Here is a 17,635-nt window from a genome sequence, read left to right as displayed (position 1 = left end):
TGGTAGTCATAGCTTGAGTCCTGTCAGGAACCTCAAGTGAATAAGGATATATAATACAATAAAGATAAGGCAAGAATAAGACCACCAAGAGTAACACTTACTGTGATGAGGTTGTAAGTAACCATATATAAAAATTACTCCACTCAGGGCTAGGTACACAGCAGATGTTCAATCAATACTAGTTGTGTAAAACAAAGCAATTAAGACTCACTTCATGTTTTCTACGAACTTAATACTCATGTGTGACTCTTTTAGACAGCTAACACATTAACAGCTGAGCAATGAAAGTTAGTCAAAAGCTACAAGAACAGGATTAGCCATTTGAAGAATTCAATTACCATTGTTTCCCACCCTTAAACAAGCCTACCACATTTTACAGAGGCTGTTTATTTAGGGTAGAACCTCTGAATAGAATTTCACTTCCAAAGCAAAGTTTTGTTTTATTTTGGACTTTAAAAAAAAATGTTTATTTATTTTTGAAGGCGAGAGAGAGTGGAGGAGGGGCGGGGGGTGCGGTGGGGGCAAGACAGAATCTGAAGCAGGCTCTAGGCTCTGGGCTGTCAGCACAGAGCCCAATGGGGGGCTCCAACTCACTGGCTGTGAGTTAGTGACCTGAGCTTAAGTCGGATACTTAACTGACTGAGACACCCAGGTGCCCCAACACTTTTTTGAATCTTAATTGACAAGTATTAAGTTGCTTTTTTTCCCCAAAGAGTTAATCAGAACAACTCTCTTCTCTCTAAAGACCAAAGAAGTCTCATTTCAACACTAGCAATATTCAGCAGATTCCTATCAAATAGCAGGTATGAATATCCTATGATTTTGGTATTTATCATTCTCATGTTAGCCTCAGTCAAATGAGTGACATTAAAATCACAGTCATTTCCCCCCACATTCATATATTTTCATACATATATACAGAACAGCAGGTAAAAGGCAAAGCCTTAACTGCAACACATACTGCAGGAAAGTGTTGCTCCACTCTTACCAAGTTTATAAATCCTCAAACATAAATAAAACTGAGAAATACCTACTGTAAAGATGTATGTTAATGTCCCAATAAACAATAAAGAAGGAATCTTTAGCACTAGAAAAGAGCTTTAGAAGACAAGAGAAATCCAGTCAACTCTAAGAAGGGCCACACCTCTCTTTATTCATTTGTTCCAGCTACACAACCCTACCTTGGTCACTATATGCCAGATTTGGAAACTGATGCTAAGAAAGCAAATTTTAGCAGGAAAAGTCCAAATAAAATTAACCCAAAGTGAAAAAGGGAAGAATAAATCTCCATACTTAACAAACTTCTAACCTTTATATTCTGAGTGTAGGTCTGTCTGTGGAGCAACTGAAATCAAATCCAGCTGGATTCTCAGGCCTGTGTTCTACTAAGATTAAACAAAATCACCAGCACTTTGGCCTAAGATATTCTAGTAAAATGGGAAGGCAGTAGAATGCCTCAGTATCACTTTTTGAATCACACAAAGTAGCGTTTCACCTAATAAGCTTCTTGATACAATAAAGGATATGACCTGGGCTATTTGATTCTCAAGAATAACAACAAACTCACATTTAATAATCAGAATGCCACTAAAAGCACTGATATGTTTCTTTTCAATATTTATGTTAATAAAGACTATAAAAATTATGCTGCAAATAACACTATTAGGAATATACCTGCTGACAAAATATTATCACACTCTCTACAAAAATCACTAAACGTCATAATGAAAATACAAGTTTATTTCCATTGCCATTACTTATTTCCCTATACTAAATACAAGAATTGTACATATCAAATAAGATACTCTCATTATTTAAATAAAGAAAAAGAGGTGCCCGGGTGGCTCAGTCGGTTAAGCATCCGACATCAGCTCAGGTCATGACCTCACAGTTCGTGGGTTCGATCCCTGCATCAAGCTCTGTGCTGACAGCTCAGAGCCTGGAGCCTGCTTCAGATTCTGTGTCTCCCTCTCTCTCTGCCCCTCCCCCACTCATGCTCTGTCTCTCAAAAATAAATACATGTCAAAAAAAAATTTTTAATTGAGAAAAAATACTTTGTAACTCAATTTTATTACTTTTTTTTTCTGTTTTAGAGCTGTTCTAAAAGATTATGGAGTAAAGAAATCATAATTCCATCCATAATTCCATAATTCCAAATCTTAATTCTATCAAGTATGACAAACTTTAAATTTGGAGTGTTGAACATCTCAGTTTTGCCCTATGGGAAACTGAAGAAAAATAAAAAATCTTGTTAAAAATAAACATTTCTAAAATTAAGAAAAAATAATCTTAAAAATATAGAATGATATAGGTTCATAAATTTATGAAGACTGAATCATTTCAAATTGACAGAACAAGAAGATCAAGACAAAAAACTTTATAAAATATTAAATAAAACTTCTCTTGACATCTCACTTATAAATCTGTCTAGAATATATCACGGTCCATCAGGTAAAAATGTAAGCTCAAGTTCACAAAATGGTAGCAATACATTCTAGATTTTGGAACCAACCATTTTGCAAATAAATACAGCTCAAAAGAGGCTATGAAAATAATGCTCACTTGATGGGTGCAGAGGGAGGATCCCGATTTCGAGCTTCAGGATCTTGTTGTGCTTCACAGACACAGCTAAACAAAGACATGGTCTTCTGGGGACTAAGATAACAAGTTAAAGCAACATACTGTGTTAGTTTCGAAAGGAAAAGTACCTCTGGAGATTATCTTTCTTAGGCACAGAAGGAATAAAATCCTTGCTCTGCATCCCAAACCCACACCTTATGTCAAAATGCCATTCTTCATACTTGTTTCCAATTAGCACAATAAAAAAGCTCTTAAAGAAGATTCACAGGAAATAAGATGGACAGAGAACTATAACCAACAGCATCTGACAAAACTAAGTTTTCTTTCTTGCATGGTAATAACGGGCTGGAGCTGAACAGGGGCACGTGTTCAAACAGGACACACATTCAGTTGGCCATAATCCTTAATACCTTATGCTCTTGCACCTAGCCTGCTATACCTAATTACTGTACCTGCCAAGCCTGATTTAAGAATCCTCACCTATACTTCACCAACTGCCGCTAGTACGTTCACACTGGATGACTCATGCCATGAACCAATGAAACAATTCTACGCTCACAGCCACCAGATGGCAAAGCTTACCACTAAAGCCTCAGGATGGGGTCAAACACATCCCCAAAGCATTACAGCATTCATGACAAAGCAAAAATAACAGTTCAACACAACAGTTAATTTGGCAGGCAGAAGAGAAAATGGCCTGAGGTTGCGGCAGAGTCGGGAATCCTTGAAGGAACAAGGTCTAAGGCTGTTTTTCTTTAAACCCTTTATTGCCTTACCAACAGCAGCAATAATCTGTCTCCTCAAAAGAAACAAAGAAAAGGGCATACTCACATGAACAAAAGAGAGAAAGGGAAACACCTTTAAATATCTTAGTTCTAAGTATAGCAAAAGCTGAAAGTATTAATAAGACAGCCTACTGTTAGATTCAATACATGGCTAAATCCTTTATGCTGAGTTTCATTTTAAGATTTTTCCTTTATTGATAAATCATCTTCCTCTTATTAACAGAGTGGCTTTGTATATTAAACTCCTCTAAATAGCAACCAGCTCAGGTTACCTGGCAACAGCCTCAGCAACTGCAGTAGATCCATTTTTTCTTTCACCAATTACAGGCTCTGAATAAAAACAAAAGCAAAAGGAGAAAAGAGAAAGAAACAATTCAGTTAGTAGCACACCTAAACACCTCCTCTGAAAACCTGCTCTAATAACTGCAACAAGTAACAAAAAGGAGTAAGAATAATAAGTGAACATAAAAAGACTTACACTTAAACAGTGCAAGTTTTTCCTCACTTGCACCAATTTTCTTTCAAATTTCCCACAGAAGACTAATCAGTTTGTCCAGAAATATAATGAATTACTCAACACTAGCATGTAAAAATGAAAATCAAAACTTCTCCTCAACCGATTCATCTCTCTTCTCATACAGGATGTAAAAAATTTACATAGTAAGAAAATATGAAACTTTAATAAAGAAAAAAACTTTAGTAAAATAAATTATACAAGAAAATGTTTTCAACTGATACAAATTTTCAATAGGGTGCAGTTTGGTTGTTTTTGTTTCTTTTAAACAGTGCACAGTTTTAAGAGAACCCATACACAGAAGGTACTCAAGTTCTTCCCAAAGTGCCTTTGGGACAAATATTTGAAAAACAAAACTTATTTTCAAGAAAGAATCTGTAGCAAAGAATTAAGAGCGACACTGAAAAGAATCCCATATTCTCAAAGCAGTGTCACTAATGCCAAGGGATTAAAATGTGTTCCTTTAGAAATTTATTCCAGCCTTAGAGAAAATAACACGTATTTTTAAACATTTCTAAAATATTCATGACCCAACATAATCTTCTTAACAGTCCATCAAGGGGGCAGAAGTTTAGTGGTTAGAGCCCTGGCTATGAAACAGGCCCTGGCTCCAGCATTAGTAGTCCAACTTGGAGTAAACCCCATCTTCTGAGTCACTTTCCTCATCTATAAGATAGAGATAAACCAGAACCAACCTCACAGGTTTGTTGTGAAGATGAAATGAGTAAAACTCTGAGTCCGGTGACTGCCAGATAGTGTACTCCTACTATCAGGAAAGGTAGTAATACCGTCCATTATGTTAGCTCCACTTAAGGTCTTCCCAATTTTAACTTCAAATCTAAAGATTCAAGGCTACCATATACTCTCTTGATAAGCCCCACTTGATTTCAGAGAGAATAAAAATGGAAACATGTAATACTTTAATTTCTACTGAGGTTCTATTATTCAAATTAATAAGCACGGAAAAAGTAGAAGAGCACTATAATTCAGACCCAGACTGCTGGTTCTTGAAACTACTTTTTTTAAGTTTTTTTTCAGTAATCTCTACACCCAACATGGGGCTCAAACTCACAACCCTCAGATCAAGAGTCGCATGGTCTTCCAACTGAGCCAGCCAGGTGTGCCCCTGGGTTCTTAGTTGGGGTGCCTGGGTGGCTCAGTCAGTTAAGTGTCTGACCTTGGCTCAGGTCATGCATGATCTCGCAGTTCATGGGTTCGAGTCCTGCGTCGGGATCTGTGCTGACAGCTCGGAGCCTGGAGCCTGCTTCAGATTTGATGTCTCCCTCACTGCCTCTCCCCCACTCATACTCCCATTTTCTCTCTCTCTCTCTCTCTCTCTCTCTCTCTCTCTCTCTCTCTCTCTCTCTCTCTCAGAAATAAACATTAAAAAATATTAAACAAAAAAACCACTTTAAATTCAGGCTACCCCATTTACTAGCTGTTTGACTCTAGGAAAAGCACTCAATCTTCCTGTGCCTCAGTTTCTTCACCTATAAAATGAGGATAGTAACAGGACTTACTTCACAGGTTTGTTGTGAGATTCAATGAGCTATACTTGTAAAATGCCTGGAATATCGTAAGTACTCAAAGCATATTAGCTAAAATTTCTTTGGTCTCCAGAGAATGAGAGGCCCTTCTTATTCAAGTCCACCCATTCTGCTATAGTCTTTTGAAAGCTTCCTCTCCCAACTCCCTCAGGGTTTTGATCCATTAACTGTTTCCCCTATTCCCTCATTTTTAACCCATCTCTCTTTTGGAGACTTTCTCTCAGCCTATAAAATGCTTAGGCCTCTCTATGTTTAGGCATAAAAATGAAAAAAATCTCCAATCCTAAATCTCTCTAACGTGGCATATTTTTTCCTTTCTCATATAAACTTCTCAAAAGTAGAATATGTTTGCTGCCTCTTCTTCCCATCACTCCTCAATTAACTTCAGTATAGCTCCCACCCAAAGCACCACACTGGAACAGTTCTTGCTAGAGTCACCAAATGGATCCGAATGGCCAAATCCAATGTACATTTTCAGATATACCTTATTAGACATTCACTTTTGCATCTGACATTATCTTCTTGTAATTCTCCTCCCCATAAGCTTCCTTTCCCATCTCTTTTATAAGACTTCTTCCTGTTCTAACTCCATTAAACAGCATTTACAAACTACCTAGTGGAAAAATTATAAACTTTTGTGTCAGACAGATCTGACTGAAACTCTAACATTATCTCTTAGCAATTATTGTGACCTTAGGCATATAACTTTAAAACCTCTGTTTCTGGAAATAAGGATATCTACTTTGGAGTGCTATTATGAAAACTAAATTCAGATGTAGATTCATTCTATATTTTTTCCCTGTCCCTCTAACTTCCATATTCAACCAGTCCCAAGGTTCTCTCAATCCTACTATTCACCTCTCTGACTGAGCCTCTCATCTCCATCTCCACTACTAATAACCTTACTTCCTGGTTAAACAAAGTCTGAGTTTTCCTGGCAGGAGAATAGGAAATGGGAAGGCAAGGCAAGGAATAAAGCAAAAAGGCATGAAGTTTCTAATACTCAACTGATACTTTTAAAAAAGCTAATCTGATATTATTCTTGGGGCGCCTGGGTGGCGCAGTCGGTTAAGCGTCCGACTTCAGCCAGGTCACGATCTCGCGGTCCGTGAGTTCGAGCCCCGCGTCGGGCTCTGGGCTGATGGCTCAGAGCCTGGAGCCTGTTTCCGATTCTGTGTCTCCCTCTCTCTCGGCCCCTCCCCCGTTCATGCTCTGTCTCTCTCTGTCCCAAAAATAAATAAACGTTGAAAAAAAAAAAAAAAAAAAAAGCTAATCTGATATTATTCTCTTGCCTACAATTCTTCCGTGTCTCAGCATCATGTAAAAGGCCTTTCCAAATCTGGATCTTTGCAACCTCCCTTGTTTGTACCTTCTCTGTATTCTAGCCATAACCATTAACATGCAAGTAATGGAGAAATAGTCAATACAAGCCTAGAGTGTGAACCACAATCCTGTATTTTCTACCCTCCTCTGAACTGTTTCTGAACATGAAAACCAATTGCTTTATATATGCAGGTTTAATACAGAGAAACAAGCAGCACCAGAGATTATAAAATGAAGCATCTTCAGTAACATGACAGTGCCCAGCTGAAAGCAAAGACTTAAGTCTGTGAGACTTAAGACTTTAGAAATACAATTATAAAAGTATTAATCATTGTAACTAGGAGAAAGATAACTAATACTTCTCATATGATCTGCAGCTACTAATTACCCAAGATTGACATAAAATAAAACTTACTTTCCAAACTAAACTGCAAAGACTCTTCACTCGTCTCAGTCTCAGGAGTGACCAGTTTCATTCTTAGACACAATTTATCATCCACTTCTGGGGCAGCCCCAGGATTTCCTTTTTCATTCCCAAGTATGGGATCATTGGTCTCCACCATGCTTTCAGACATGACATCACTGGTTACTATGGTGCTTTCTGGATAGTTGCTAATACCTGAAAGAGGGAGGCAGGAGGAAGAAAGGAAAAACACTAAAATACAAACACGAAAAACTACAATTTGAGGTCACCAATTTGCCTGTTTGGCTCCACAGCTCTGCAGGATTGAAGGGGGGGTTTCCTAGGATAGATCCTGTCACAGTATCAACAACTACGCACTAGTATTGACACCTGGTCTTAAGAGGAGCAACAGGATTCAGTTCCACTTCTGCATCTGGACAAAGGATGCTGCATGAGCCCTCAGCCAACCCACATCTGCCAGCATCAGGCATAGGTAGCAGGAGACTCCAGACGGCATGACTGTTACCTCCCAGCACTGACTAGAGAAAACAAATAGGTTAATGCAGAAGACTGCTGGCTGTTTCAGGGAAGGAGGATCTAAGTTTCCCTGCCCTGTCAAGTAGCAGACTGATAGCCAGGGTACTGAATAAACAGTACTTCTACCCTATTTGCTGTCCCTTCCTTATAAAAATAGCTCTGTATCATTACTTCGCACTCAGATTCTATTGCCCTGCAAGTAAGAGAATAAAATCTGTGTATTCTCTTCCTTCCTTCCTCCCACCCTTTCTTTCTTCTCATTACCACTCAGTATCTTCTAGGAGCAAATTCATGGAATCAAACATCACAGCTTATTCTCTAAGACAAAACCAACCTTACCAGGCAGGCCCAACTCCTCAAATCTAAAAGAATCACTTGCATAAAGAATGGTATCTCAGAAATTCTGCTTTAAATATTATTACATTTTAGTCGCTCACCAATAGGAGTACTGTGTCTCTTGGGCTCCAGTTTCAGGTGACCAATAAGAGGTGGAGTTGCACCAGTCAATGGTGGGATAATATCACCTTCCTTAGGCAACGTGAAATGAAATGGAGTTTCTGGAGGGAGTAAAAAAAATAGTAATAATAATAATTCAAAATTAATAAATAAAAAAGAAACCAAAACAGAAGTATAAGAAGAAAATAAAAGTAAAAGTGAGAAGAACTGCAAGAAGTATTTCAATTATTCTTTTCCCTTGCTCCCCAAATCAGCCACATTCCCAACCCGCCTCACCAGGCCTCCCAACCAATTTCCTAGTATTTTCTGTGCTCTGGTTACAGCCAACAATAGGTCTGACACAAAGCAGACAACCAGAAAACAGACAAAATGGAGGAAGCCCAAAGTTTAGAGGCCCTGAGGAACATGAGTTCAAAAGGAACATGAACTGACCACATTCCTTCTAGGCCATAATACTAATATTCATATGTAAATGTCTGCACAATCGTAAATCCCACATATATGAGCATTCCCAGTGCACCCATTTTGGTTAGTCATCAATAAATTAATATAAACATAACAATTTGTCAAGATATAAACCTTTATTTTTAACTAGGTCTTGGTTCCAAAGTTTTTACTAATCAGAATTAGCAAACTGCCAAAATGACATTTTCTGGGGGCACCTGGGTGGCTCAGTCGGTTAAGCGTCCAACTCTTGGTTTTGGCATAGGTCATGATCTTTGTCAGGCTCTGCGCTGACAGCATGGAGCCTGCTTGGGATTCTCTCTTTTCCTCAATCTCTGCCACTCCGCAGCTTCTGTATACACATACACACACACACTCTCTCTCACAAAATAAACATTTTTTTTAAAAAAATCACATTTTCTGATTTCTTGTTTATCTCTTTTAATAAAGTGACTAGGTTTGGGAGAAAAAAAAAAAAAGAACTGCTAGACTGCTCCTCTTAAACCTAACATCTGAAAATTTGTACTTACTTTCCTGTGATGGCTCAAAATACCTATAATCTGGCATACCCAGACTCTAGTCCTTCGCAAGCATTTTGCCAAATGAGTATCCCAACGCCACCAAGCAATTATCCGATTCTCAGCAGCAAATGACTGGTATCATTCACTTTTGACACAGAAATCTACCTGGAGATGGCATCAGTCCCACAAGACTGCCCCCACTTCAGATAACAATCACAAGGCCAGGTTGTTATCTGTGTTTCTCACCAAATGGCTATACTTTGAGGATCCCACAACCTCCTCCTTCAGGTGTGATTAACTTACAAGAGCTGCTCACAATACTCGGAGACTCACTTACACTTACCAATTCATTATAAAGGACACAGATGAACAGCCAAATGAAGCCGTACACAGGGTAAGGTCCAGAAGGGTTCTGATAGCAGGAGCTTCAGTCCCCGTGCAACTGGGATGAGATACCTAGCTCTGGCTCATTACAACTTTGGGCAGAACCTTATTAAATCTTGTTGCTCAAGCAATTTCATTGAGCTTTAATCTCCAGCCCTTCCTTCCAGGAGGAGGGTGGGTAGGGCTGAAAGTTTCAACCCTCTATTCACTTGGTCTTCCCAGAGAACAGCCTGGGTCCTGAGGCTATGTAGGGATTCCACCCTAAATCACTTCATTAGCATAAACTCAGAGGTGTTTGAAAGGGTTTGTTATGAATAGCAAAAGATATTCCTAGCACTTAGGAAATTACAAGGATTTTTGGAGCTCTGTGTCAGGCACTGGATGAAAACCAAGTTAATTTCTCACAATACCACACTTTTCTCTTTTCATCTTTTTCCACTCCACTTCTACCTTTTATTATCTTTCATATGAAGCACTTTGATACTTTTTTCTTCAGTCACAAAACAACAAAAAACATCTCTTACATCTACATGTGAGAGAAAATGAATTAGTAACCTGAAGGGATGAAGAGAGAAAATGAAATAAACTTTAGAAATAAAGGGTGAGGGGTACCTGGGTGGCCCAGGCTCAGGCCACCCAGGTCATGATCTCACGGGCTCAGGTCATGATCTCACAGCTTGTGGGTTCGAGCCCAGCGTCCGGCTCTGTGCTGACAGCTCGGAGCCTGGAGCCTGCTTTGGATTCTGGGTCTCCCTCTCTCTCTGCCCCTCCCTGGCTCCCACTCTTGTCTCTCTCTCTCAAAATAAATTAACATAAAAGAAAAAAAGAAAGGGTGAAAAGTATATATGCTCAGCTAAAGGAACTGTAAAGAGTATGAGAAAGACTATCAGATTCGCATCTTATATGGCAAAGAATTCCACCATAGTAATAGAAAAGAGAAATGGGTCAGGTATATAAGGATTCTTTCTCTGGCAATTACTTAAAAAGCAAGTCCTTTAGGTTAATAAAGAAGAACTTAGAAGAGATACAAAAACTAAAAAGTAAAAAAATATCTCACAAAATATCAAACATCGCAAAGATATATTTTACAGAATTTTGGTTCCTGGAATAATCACCTGCACTGCACTGCTCTCTTGACAGGAACCATTCCTCCTATTATGACTGACCAAGCAGACTTTTGAAAATCTATGTGGGGGTGCCCGGGTGGCTCAGTCGGTAAGCATCTGACTCTTGATTTCAGCTCAGGTCATGACCTCATGGTCAGTGGGATCGAGCCCCACGTGGGGCTCTGCGCTGTTGGCGTGGAGCCTACTGGGGATTCTCCCTCTCCCTCTCTCTCTCTCTGCCTCTCCTCTGCTCGTGTGCACACGCACCCTCTCTCTTTCTCTCTTCCAAAAATAAACTTAAGAAAGAAAATCTATATATGAAATCTTTAAGTACTTTCTTTTATGTCATACCGTAACACGCAAATGTAATATGCAAGCATTAATTACTGAACATTATTTCCCCATAACAGGGTTTCCTTTGCACAGTACTAGATAATACTTAAGAACAATTATTTGTACACCACTGACCCAGCTGCATTACTACAACCAAACAGAAAAATGAATCTACTTTTATAAGCAACACTGCACTCCTTATCTGGTCCTTCAATGATTCATTCCTGGATTATTACAACAGCCTATCAATTATTTTCTCTGCCAGAAGTCTCCCCTCTTCCCCAACCCCCAATTTGTTCTGTATACCACAACCAAAGCAACATTCCTATAAAACATTAGAATATGTTAGCCTCCTGTCAAAATGCCAAGGTTTCCACTAGAAGATAAATTCCTAACTCTTTAATCAGCATTCAATTAACTAGTAGCAGCCTATATTTCTAGTCTTTAATTATTCATATTCAGAAAGCCTCTATTCAATGTCCTCCAAATGCTTTCCCATTTCTCTGCTTTTGTTCAACTCACATGAAAGACACCACTAATCAAGTTATCACCATCCTGCAAAATAATATTTTACCCTTCAATACTGGAATTTTCCACATATTTAATTATTTCTCTGACACTTATCACACATATTGTTTAACTTATCAAATCCCTTCCTGCAATCCCAGATTATCACGGGCTATCCTATTGTTTGCCAGCATACCAACCTATGAAGAAAGCAATGAACAAAAGGAAACTTAGCATCAATCACCAAACCAGCTGAGTGGGGTGTTTGTCTTTATTACTAAGGACTTTAGAAAAGTCATTAGTCCAAAGCAATATTTAAAAAACCTTTAAAGTCAGGAAGGTGTCCCTTACTTCTAACTTTTTGTTACAATCTATATCTCATTTAATCTTCTTTTGTGCTCAAAAGAAGAACCAGTTATTTCTTACAACTGATTAAAAGCCACCTACTTAAAAATATGAGAATTTCTATACTAGATAACTTCATGCATAAACACTTTACCCTACAAGTCTGCCTCTGACATTAACATCTAATTAGGATGATATTCATAAAGTAAGACGGTAGAGGTTAGAGCTAGAGCACAAAACATACCTAGCATCCCTGATCATTATTAACCCATCACAGACTACCTCTTATGGATTTAAGTAAAGACTTACTGAACTTGTCACAATTTTTCCTATAATCAACCTATCAAAATCATATTATGTATTGAATAAGGCTTGGTTTCCAAGTACCATCTTTCTAAATTTGCTTTTTCAAATTTCAAGAGGTTTCCATAAACAGATGTCTGAAGACGTCTCATGTCTCCAAGTTATCTATATACACAGGCACTTAACAGTGATTCTCTCCTTTTCTCTCCCAACTCCCTCTCTCCTCTTCCCTGTACTGTTCGAACTTTTACAACTAAGCACGTATACTTTTTTTTAATCAATAAAGCTATTAGCAAAAACAAAAGTAACCCTTCTAACTTTACTATACAGGAATCTAATGAACAAATCTGGGACTCAACCAACCAATTTGTATCTTTCATTTTGTCTTTCCAAACTAAAGAACTATTAACTTTTTAGGCTACTCTCATTTAAATTAGTTTCTCTTAAACTTTAGCAATTAAACAACTGTATTTTAAGTACAGAATAATTTTTTCTCTTGTCTAGCAATGCTCTTCTGGATGATTTATTTTACTTCAGACTAATTTTCTAACAGTCCAACCACTGTCTTCACTGTTTTTAGTTGTTTGGCTCAAAAACTAAAATCTTGAAGCAGAAAACAACTTAATAGTATTTTCAACAATCTAGACAAAAGATTAGTAAAGTAAGTTTTTACTATCACAGTGTCTACGAGCTGGCCCGGGCAGTTAATGATGTAAGCAAGAATTCATGGAGCAAGAATTCATGTTAAAGTGATACAACTAATATCCCAATGTTTTAGAAGCTTCTTTTGCATTCAAGTGCTAAGATAATTAAAAAATACTCCTAAGCAACCATATTACAACAATTTATAGGCCCTAATGCTTTCTTAGCCTAGGTCAGTAACAGTATTTAGATATAAAACAATTTTTAAAAATATTCAACAATACAAGATATTAGATCATTCAGATAGTTCTTTGCCATAATTTGTCAGATTCAGAGAAACTATATTACATAGTCTTATAGGAGTAAAAAGCATAGAGTTCAGAATCAGCAGACCTAGGTTCTAGTTCCACCTCAATTATTAACTAGCTATGACTTTAGAAAGAAGAGAACGAACCCATAACTCTTTTAACTTCCTTCCAGTTATAACAATTTCTTGTTCTAAAAAAGAAAAAAAAAAAGAATCCTGAATATAAAACCTAATGATAGGGGCAATTTTGAAAGTAAAAAAAAAAGTACTAATAATAATCACACCTAGACAAGAAGTATAAACTGGGACTGTTCTAGGAACATCAAAAGGTCTGATCACCTATACTAATAGCTATGAGGCTGCCCAAATACTGTTTCTCACTTCGATATACTTGGAGACTTGTTTTCTTAAATTTGTATTTTGTTTTCATTTTTCTGTTTTTAAGAGATTGTTTTGTTTTCAAATTATACTAAATCTGGTCATTCAGAAAGTATTCTCATTCTGGTCTTAGGTAAAATAGCTAAAGAACATAGACTAATTATCTTTTCTGGTTTAAGGGTTTTTTCTGTTTTTGTTTAATATCTACTTATCTGGGGGAGAATGCAAACAGGGGAGGGGCAGATAGAGGGGGACAGAGGATCTGAAGCAGGCTCTGCACTGACAAACTGACAGCAGTGAGCCCAATGTGGGGCTTGAACTCACAAACCATGAGATCATGACCTGAGCCAAAGTCAGACACTCAACCGTCTGAGCCACCCAGGTGCCCCTTCAAATTTAAGGTTTAAGATGTATATATGTTGAACCAAATTTAGAAACTTTACCTAATGCCCATAAAAAGAAAAACAAACAAACAAACAAACAATAACAGTACACTCATTAACAAAATTCTAAATATTTTACTATGTAGGGTAATCAAAAAAAAATCCTTTTATTTCAAGGTAACTGTCAAAATATAAAAATATGAGCAAGGTTGGGACCCAAGTAGAAAACACCAGATTGTTATAATTTCTAAATACCTAGAAAATTCATGCTGATTATTCCTGAGTTATAAAGCTGATAAACCTCGGATGATTCCACAATTACAGCTACAAAAGAAATACATAATGCAATTTCTTTATTTCCCCAACTATGACTGGCTCTTCATAAACATAATTCCAAGTTAATTTTCACCCCTGACATAAGCACGGTACTCTCCTACCTTCTATTCCAAATTATACTTTGATTGGAAACAGAACAATTTATAAGCACACTCACCACTAGAGCTTTCACAGAAGCTTTGTGAAGCATGGGTAGAGGCCTTCTCCAGCTGCTGGGTTTCTACGCCTGAGCCCAGCTGCTTTGCATTAGCTATTTCTGAGTCTTTTGGTAATGAGTTACCAGTTTTCTCTTGAGGTTCAGCTTGCTGCATCTCCTGGTCAGGTCTCAGAGCATCATCTGCTCTCACTAAAGTCAAGGGAGGCTGTGGAGAGTGCACCTCTATAGGTTCCTTTTCGGCAGTCACTGATTTCACATCTCCTTCATATTCTGCACTCTTTTCTTCCTGGGTGTCAACTCTATTCTCAGCACATGGTTCTATTTCTGGAGCATCATCCTCCCACGACTGGGAATCTGAGCATTTCTCCACTCCCTCTAAAGGTTCAGAAGAAACATCAACTCTGGGAGATGGTTCCTTCACATCTACAATGACAACACTTGAATCCTCTGAAGTAGCTTCTTCCCAAGCCTCCTGATCCTTATGTTCCAATTCGTGGTCAAGAACTGGAATCTTCTGGGGGGAATCAATACTAATCACACTGGTTTCAACTTCCATAGCTTCCTGGCATTCTTGTTTTGGGATTTCCTTTGGAAGACACAATCCTTGGGACTGAGTTTCAGTCAGAGAAAGGTGCAATGGGACACTCTCCATATTTTCTTCTTTGGGCTCCTCTCCTTGACTTTCACAAGGAGTCTCCGGGATTTCTTCCACCTCAGACCCTGAAGACCCCTCCTCTGGATGATGTTCTTTAATTTCCATAGCTTCCTCCTGATCTAAAACACTAGAGAGTGCCTCAGATCGAGTAGCCGGAGAAGGAACTGCCTGACTTCCTGAATCACAAGTGAGATCAATACAAACATCTTCTGCTACAGTCTCTTCTCTGCCTTTGCAATCAGTGGCTAAAATACTTACGTCATCTCTGGTTTCTGTGTCATCCCCCTTTGTTTTATCCTTCTGATTCAGTTCTACTTGGCCATCTTGTGATGGATTCATCAGGATATTATCATTTTCAGCAGGAACAAGTTTAGAATTAAGAACTGGAGACATGGGTTCAGTATCCTCAATCTGCGTGTTTTCCCCATCTTCACCAATCCTGTGAGAACTCAAGCTCTCCACCTTCGGGGACTGACTATACTCACTTGTAGAAAGCATCAACTTACAAGAATCCCCTGTCAAAGATAGCCCAATATCCTCAGTGGAATTCTTTGGTTCAATCTCTGAAGTTTTAGAACACTCAACAGTCAAAGATGAACTGTGCAAATCTCCACCTTTCTTCCCATCATTTGATCGTTCTTCCAAACTTGGGGATGGAATGAAAATGTCCTAAGGAGGAACAAAACGAAATAAATCATTTCTTCATAATCCTATTTCTTTTATATCTAATCCTTGAATTCATCTAAAATTTCTAAAGCTATTATTCAAGAATTATAGAACTCTAGGGCCATAATCTCAGAAATACAAAATTCCTAAGTCACCAGTCTTTTCTACAACCTAAGCCACTCATTTAATCCTTTTCCTATGAATCACTCATCTAGATAATACAATCAGAAACATTAAAGTATTAACTTATCCTTCTAAGGGTAGGAAGACACTTAAATTTAACTGTACATCACCAAGCTACTAAAATCTTGTCACATATTTGATGGGCCCTCAATCACACAGTAATCATTTAAACACATGCTTACACGGCCCACTTCATTTCTCACAAAGGAATATACACTTATTTTACTTCCCACCATCTCAAAATATGCTAGTATTCATAAAATAGAGGTTAAAATCCAAAGCTTTCAATATCATCAGTCAACAGACACCAGTACATACCAACAGGGATGGCTGAAATTAAAACGACTACATCCTGTTGGTGAGGATATCAAACAACTGTAACTCTCATACACTGCTGGTGGGAATGCAAAAGGGAAAAGAGAATGACAGTATCTTCTAAGGTTAAACATACATTACCATATGACCCAGAAATTCCACTTGTTAAGTATTTACCCAAGAGAAATAAAACGCTATGTCCGCTCCAAGATGTGGATGCAAATGCTTATAGCAGTGTTACTCATAACAGTTCAAACCTGGAAGCAACTCAAGTGTTCATCAACTAGCGAATAAACAAATTGTGGATATCTATATTATGGGATACTACTCAACAATGAAAAGGAATCAGATGTTATTACATGCAATAATATGAATGAACCTCAAAAAATGCTAAGCTAAAGAACTCAAACAAAAGACCATATACACTTTATGATCCCAACTATATGAAATTCTCAAAAAAACCCAAAACTATAGTGACAGAAGGCAAACAAGTGGTTACCTAAAGTAGAATAGGGGGTCAGGAGATGGGGAGGATGAATCAACTGCAAAGGATTATGAAGAAACTTCTTAGGGTGAGGAAACTGTTCTGCACTTTGATGAACATGGTGGTGGTGGTGTCTACACATTTGGACACAACAACCAAAATTCACCAAACTCCCCACTTAAGATGGCATTTTATTTTAAATACCACCTTAATATAAAAAAAGAGAAAATAACCCAAAGCTTAGATATGTTTTTATGTAAGAATTTACATTTAATATGTTATTTTACCTGACATAAATGCTATAAAACTCTAAACTTAGATGATAAGGCATTAATTTCCTATGATTTTTAAGGGAAAGAGAAAATCAAAATTAAGTTGCCAAAAATTCTGTATACTCCATAAATGCTGTTATTCCAATGTCTCCTGTTATCGTTTACCCTTTCAGATTATAAAAAGTCATAAATTTAAGACTGCTCATATTCTCAGGTGTGACAAAGTAAGTATAAATTGGTTCAACATTTCTAAATGGCACTACGACAATAAATAGCCTTGAAACTTCATATACTCTCTCACCCAAGAATTCCGATTCTGGGAAATGATTTGATTGAAGTACACTGCTACTTAGCTACAATACTGTTCAGTGCAAATGTATTATTTAGAATAGGAAACAATATAAAATACCTTATAAGAGAAGATTCACTTAAAAATTATGATACAGGGGTGCCTGGGTGGCTCAGTCAGTTAAGCATCTGACTTCAGCTCAGGTCATGATTTCATAGTCTGTGAGTTTGAGCCCTGCATCGGGCTTTGTTCTGTCATGACAGCTGAGCCCAGAGCCTGCTTCAGATTCTGTGTCTCCCTCTCTTTCTGCCCCTCCCCTGCTTGCATGCACACTTTCGCTCTCTCTCAAGAAATAAATGTTAAATAGTAAAAATAAAATAAAAATTAGGATACAAAGTATTCTATCATGTGAGTGTTATCTACATAAAATTATAGATGAATATTAAAAGAGAAAAACATTCAGGCTATGCATTAAATAGA

General features: G+C 37.7%; 1 protein-coding gene across 10 annotated transcripts in view; it reads right to left on the bottom strand.

The window, feature by feature from the left end:
• Positions 1-17,635, bottom strand: part of TP53BP1 (tumor protein p53 binding protein 1) — a 93,058-nt gene that overhangs the window by 25,439 nt on the left and 49,984 nt on the right. For 8 of the 10 annotated variants that reach the window (XM_045059446.1, XM_019832577.3, XM_006932585.5 and 5 more), the window contains 5 exons: positions 14,292-15,615; positions 8,127-8,246; positions 7,165-7,368; positions 3,638-3,695; positions 2,563-2,655 (listed from right to left, as the gene is read on the bottom strand). In XM_045059446.1, coding sequence (XP_044915381.1) covers positions 2,563-2,655; positions 3,638-3,695; positions 7,165-7,368; positions 8,127-8,246; positions 14,292-15,615 — 1,799 coding nt within the window. Of the gene's footprint in view, positions 1-2,562; positions 2,656-3,637; positions 3,696-7,164; positions 7,369-7,542; positions 7,676-8,126; positions 8,247-14,291; positions 15,616-17,635 lie in introns of those variants that run through there. The other 2 variants (XM_019832576.3, XM_023255443.2) reach the window with 2 other exon arrangements.

Source organism: Felis catus, chromosome B3, assembly GCF_018350175.1.
Source record: "Felis catus isolate Fca126 chromosome B3, F.catus_Fca126_mat1.0, whole genome shotgun sequence".
Classification (NCBI taxonomy): domain Eukaryota; kingdom Metazoa; phylum Chordata; class Mammalia; order Carnivora; family Felidae; genus Felis; species Felis catus.
Note: the sequence above shows the minus strand (reverse complement) of the source record. Positions and strands in the feature narration are given on the sequence as shown.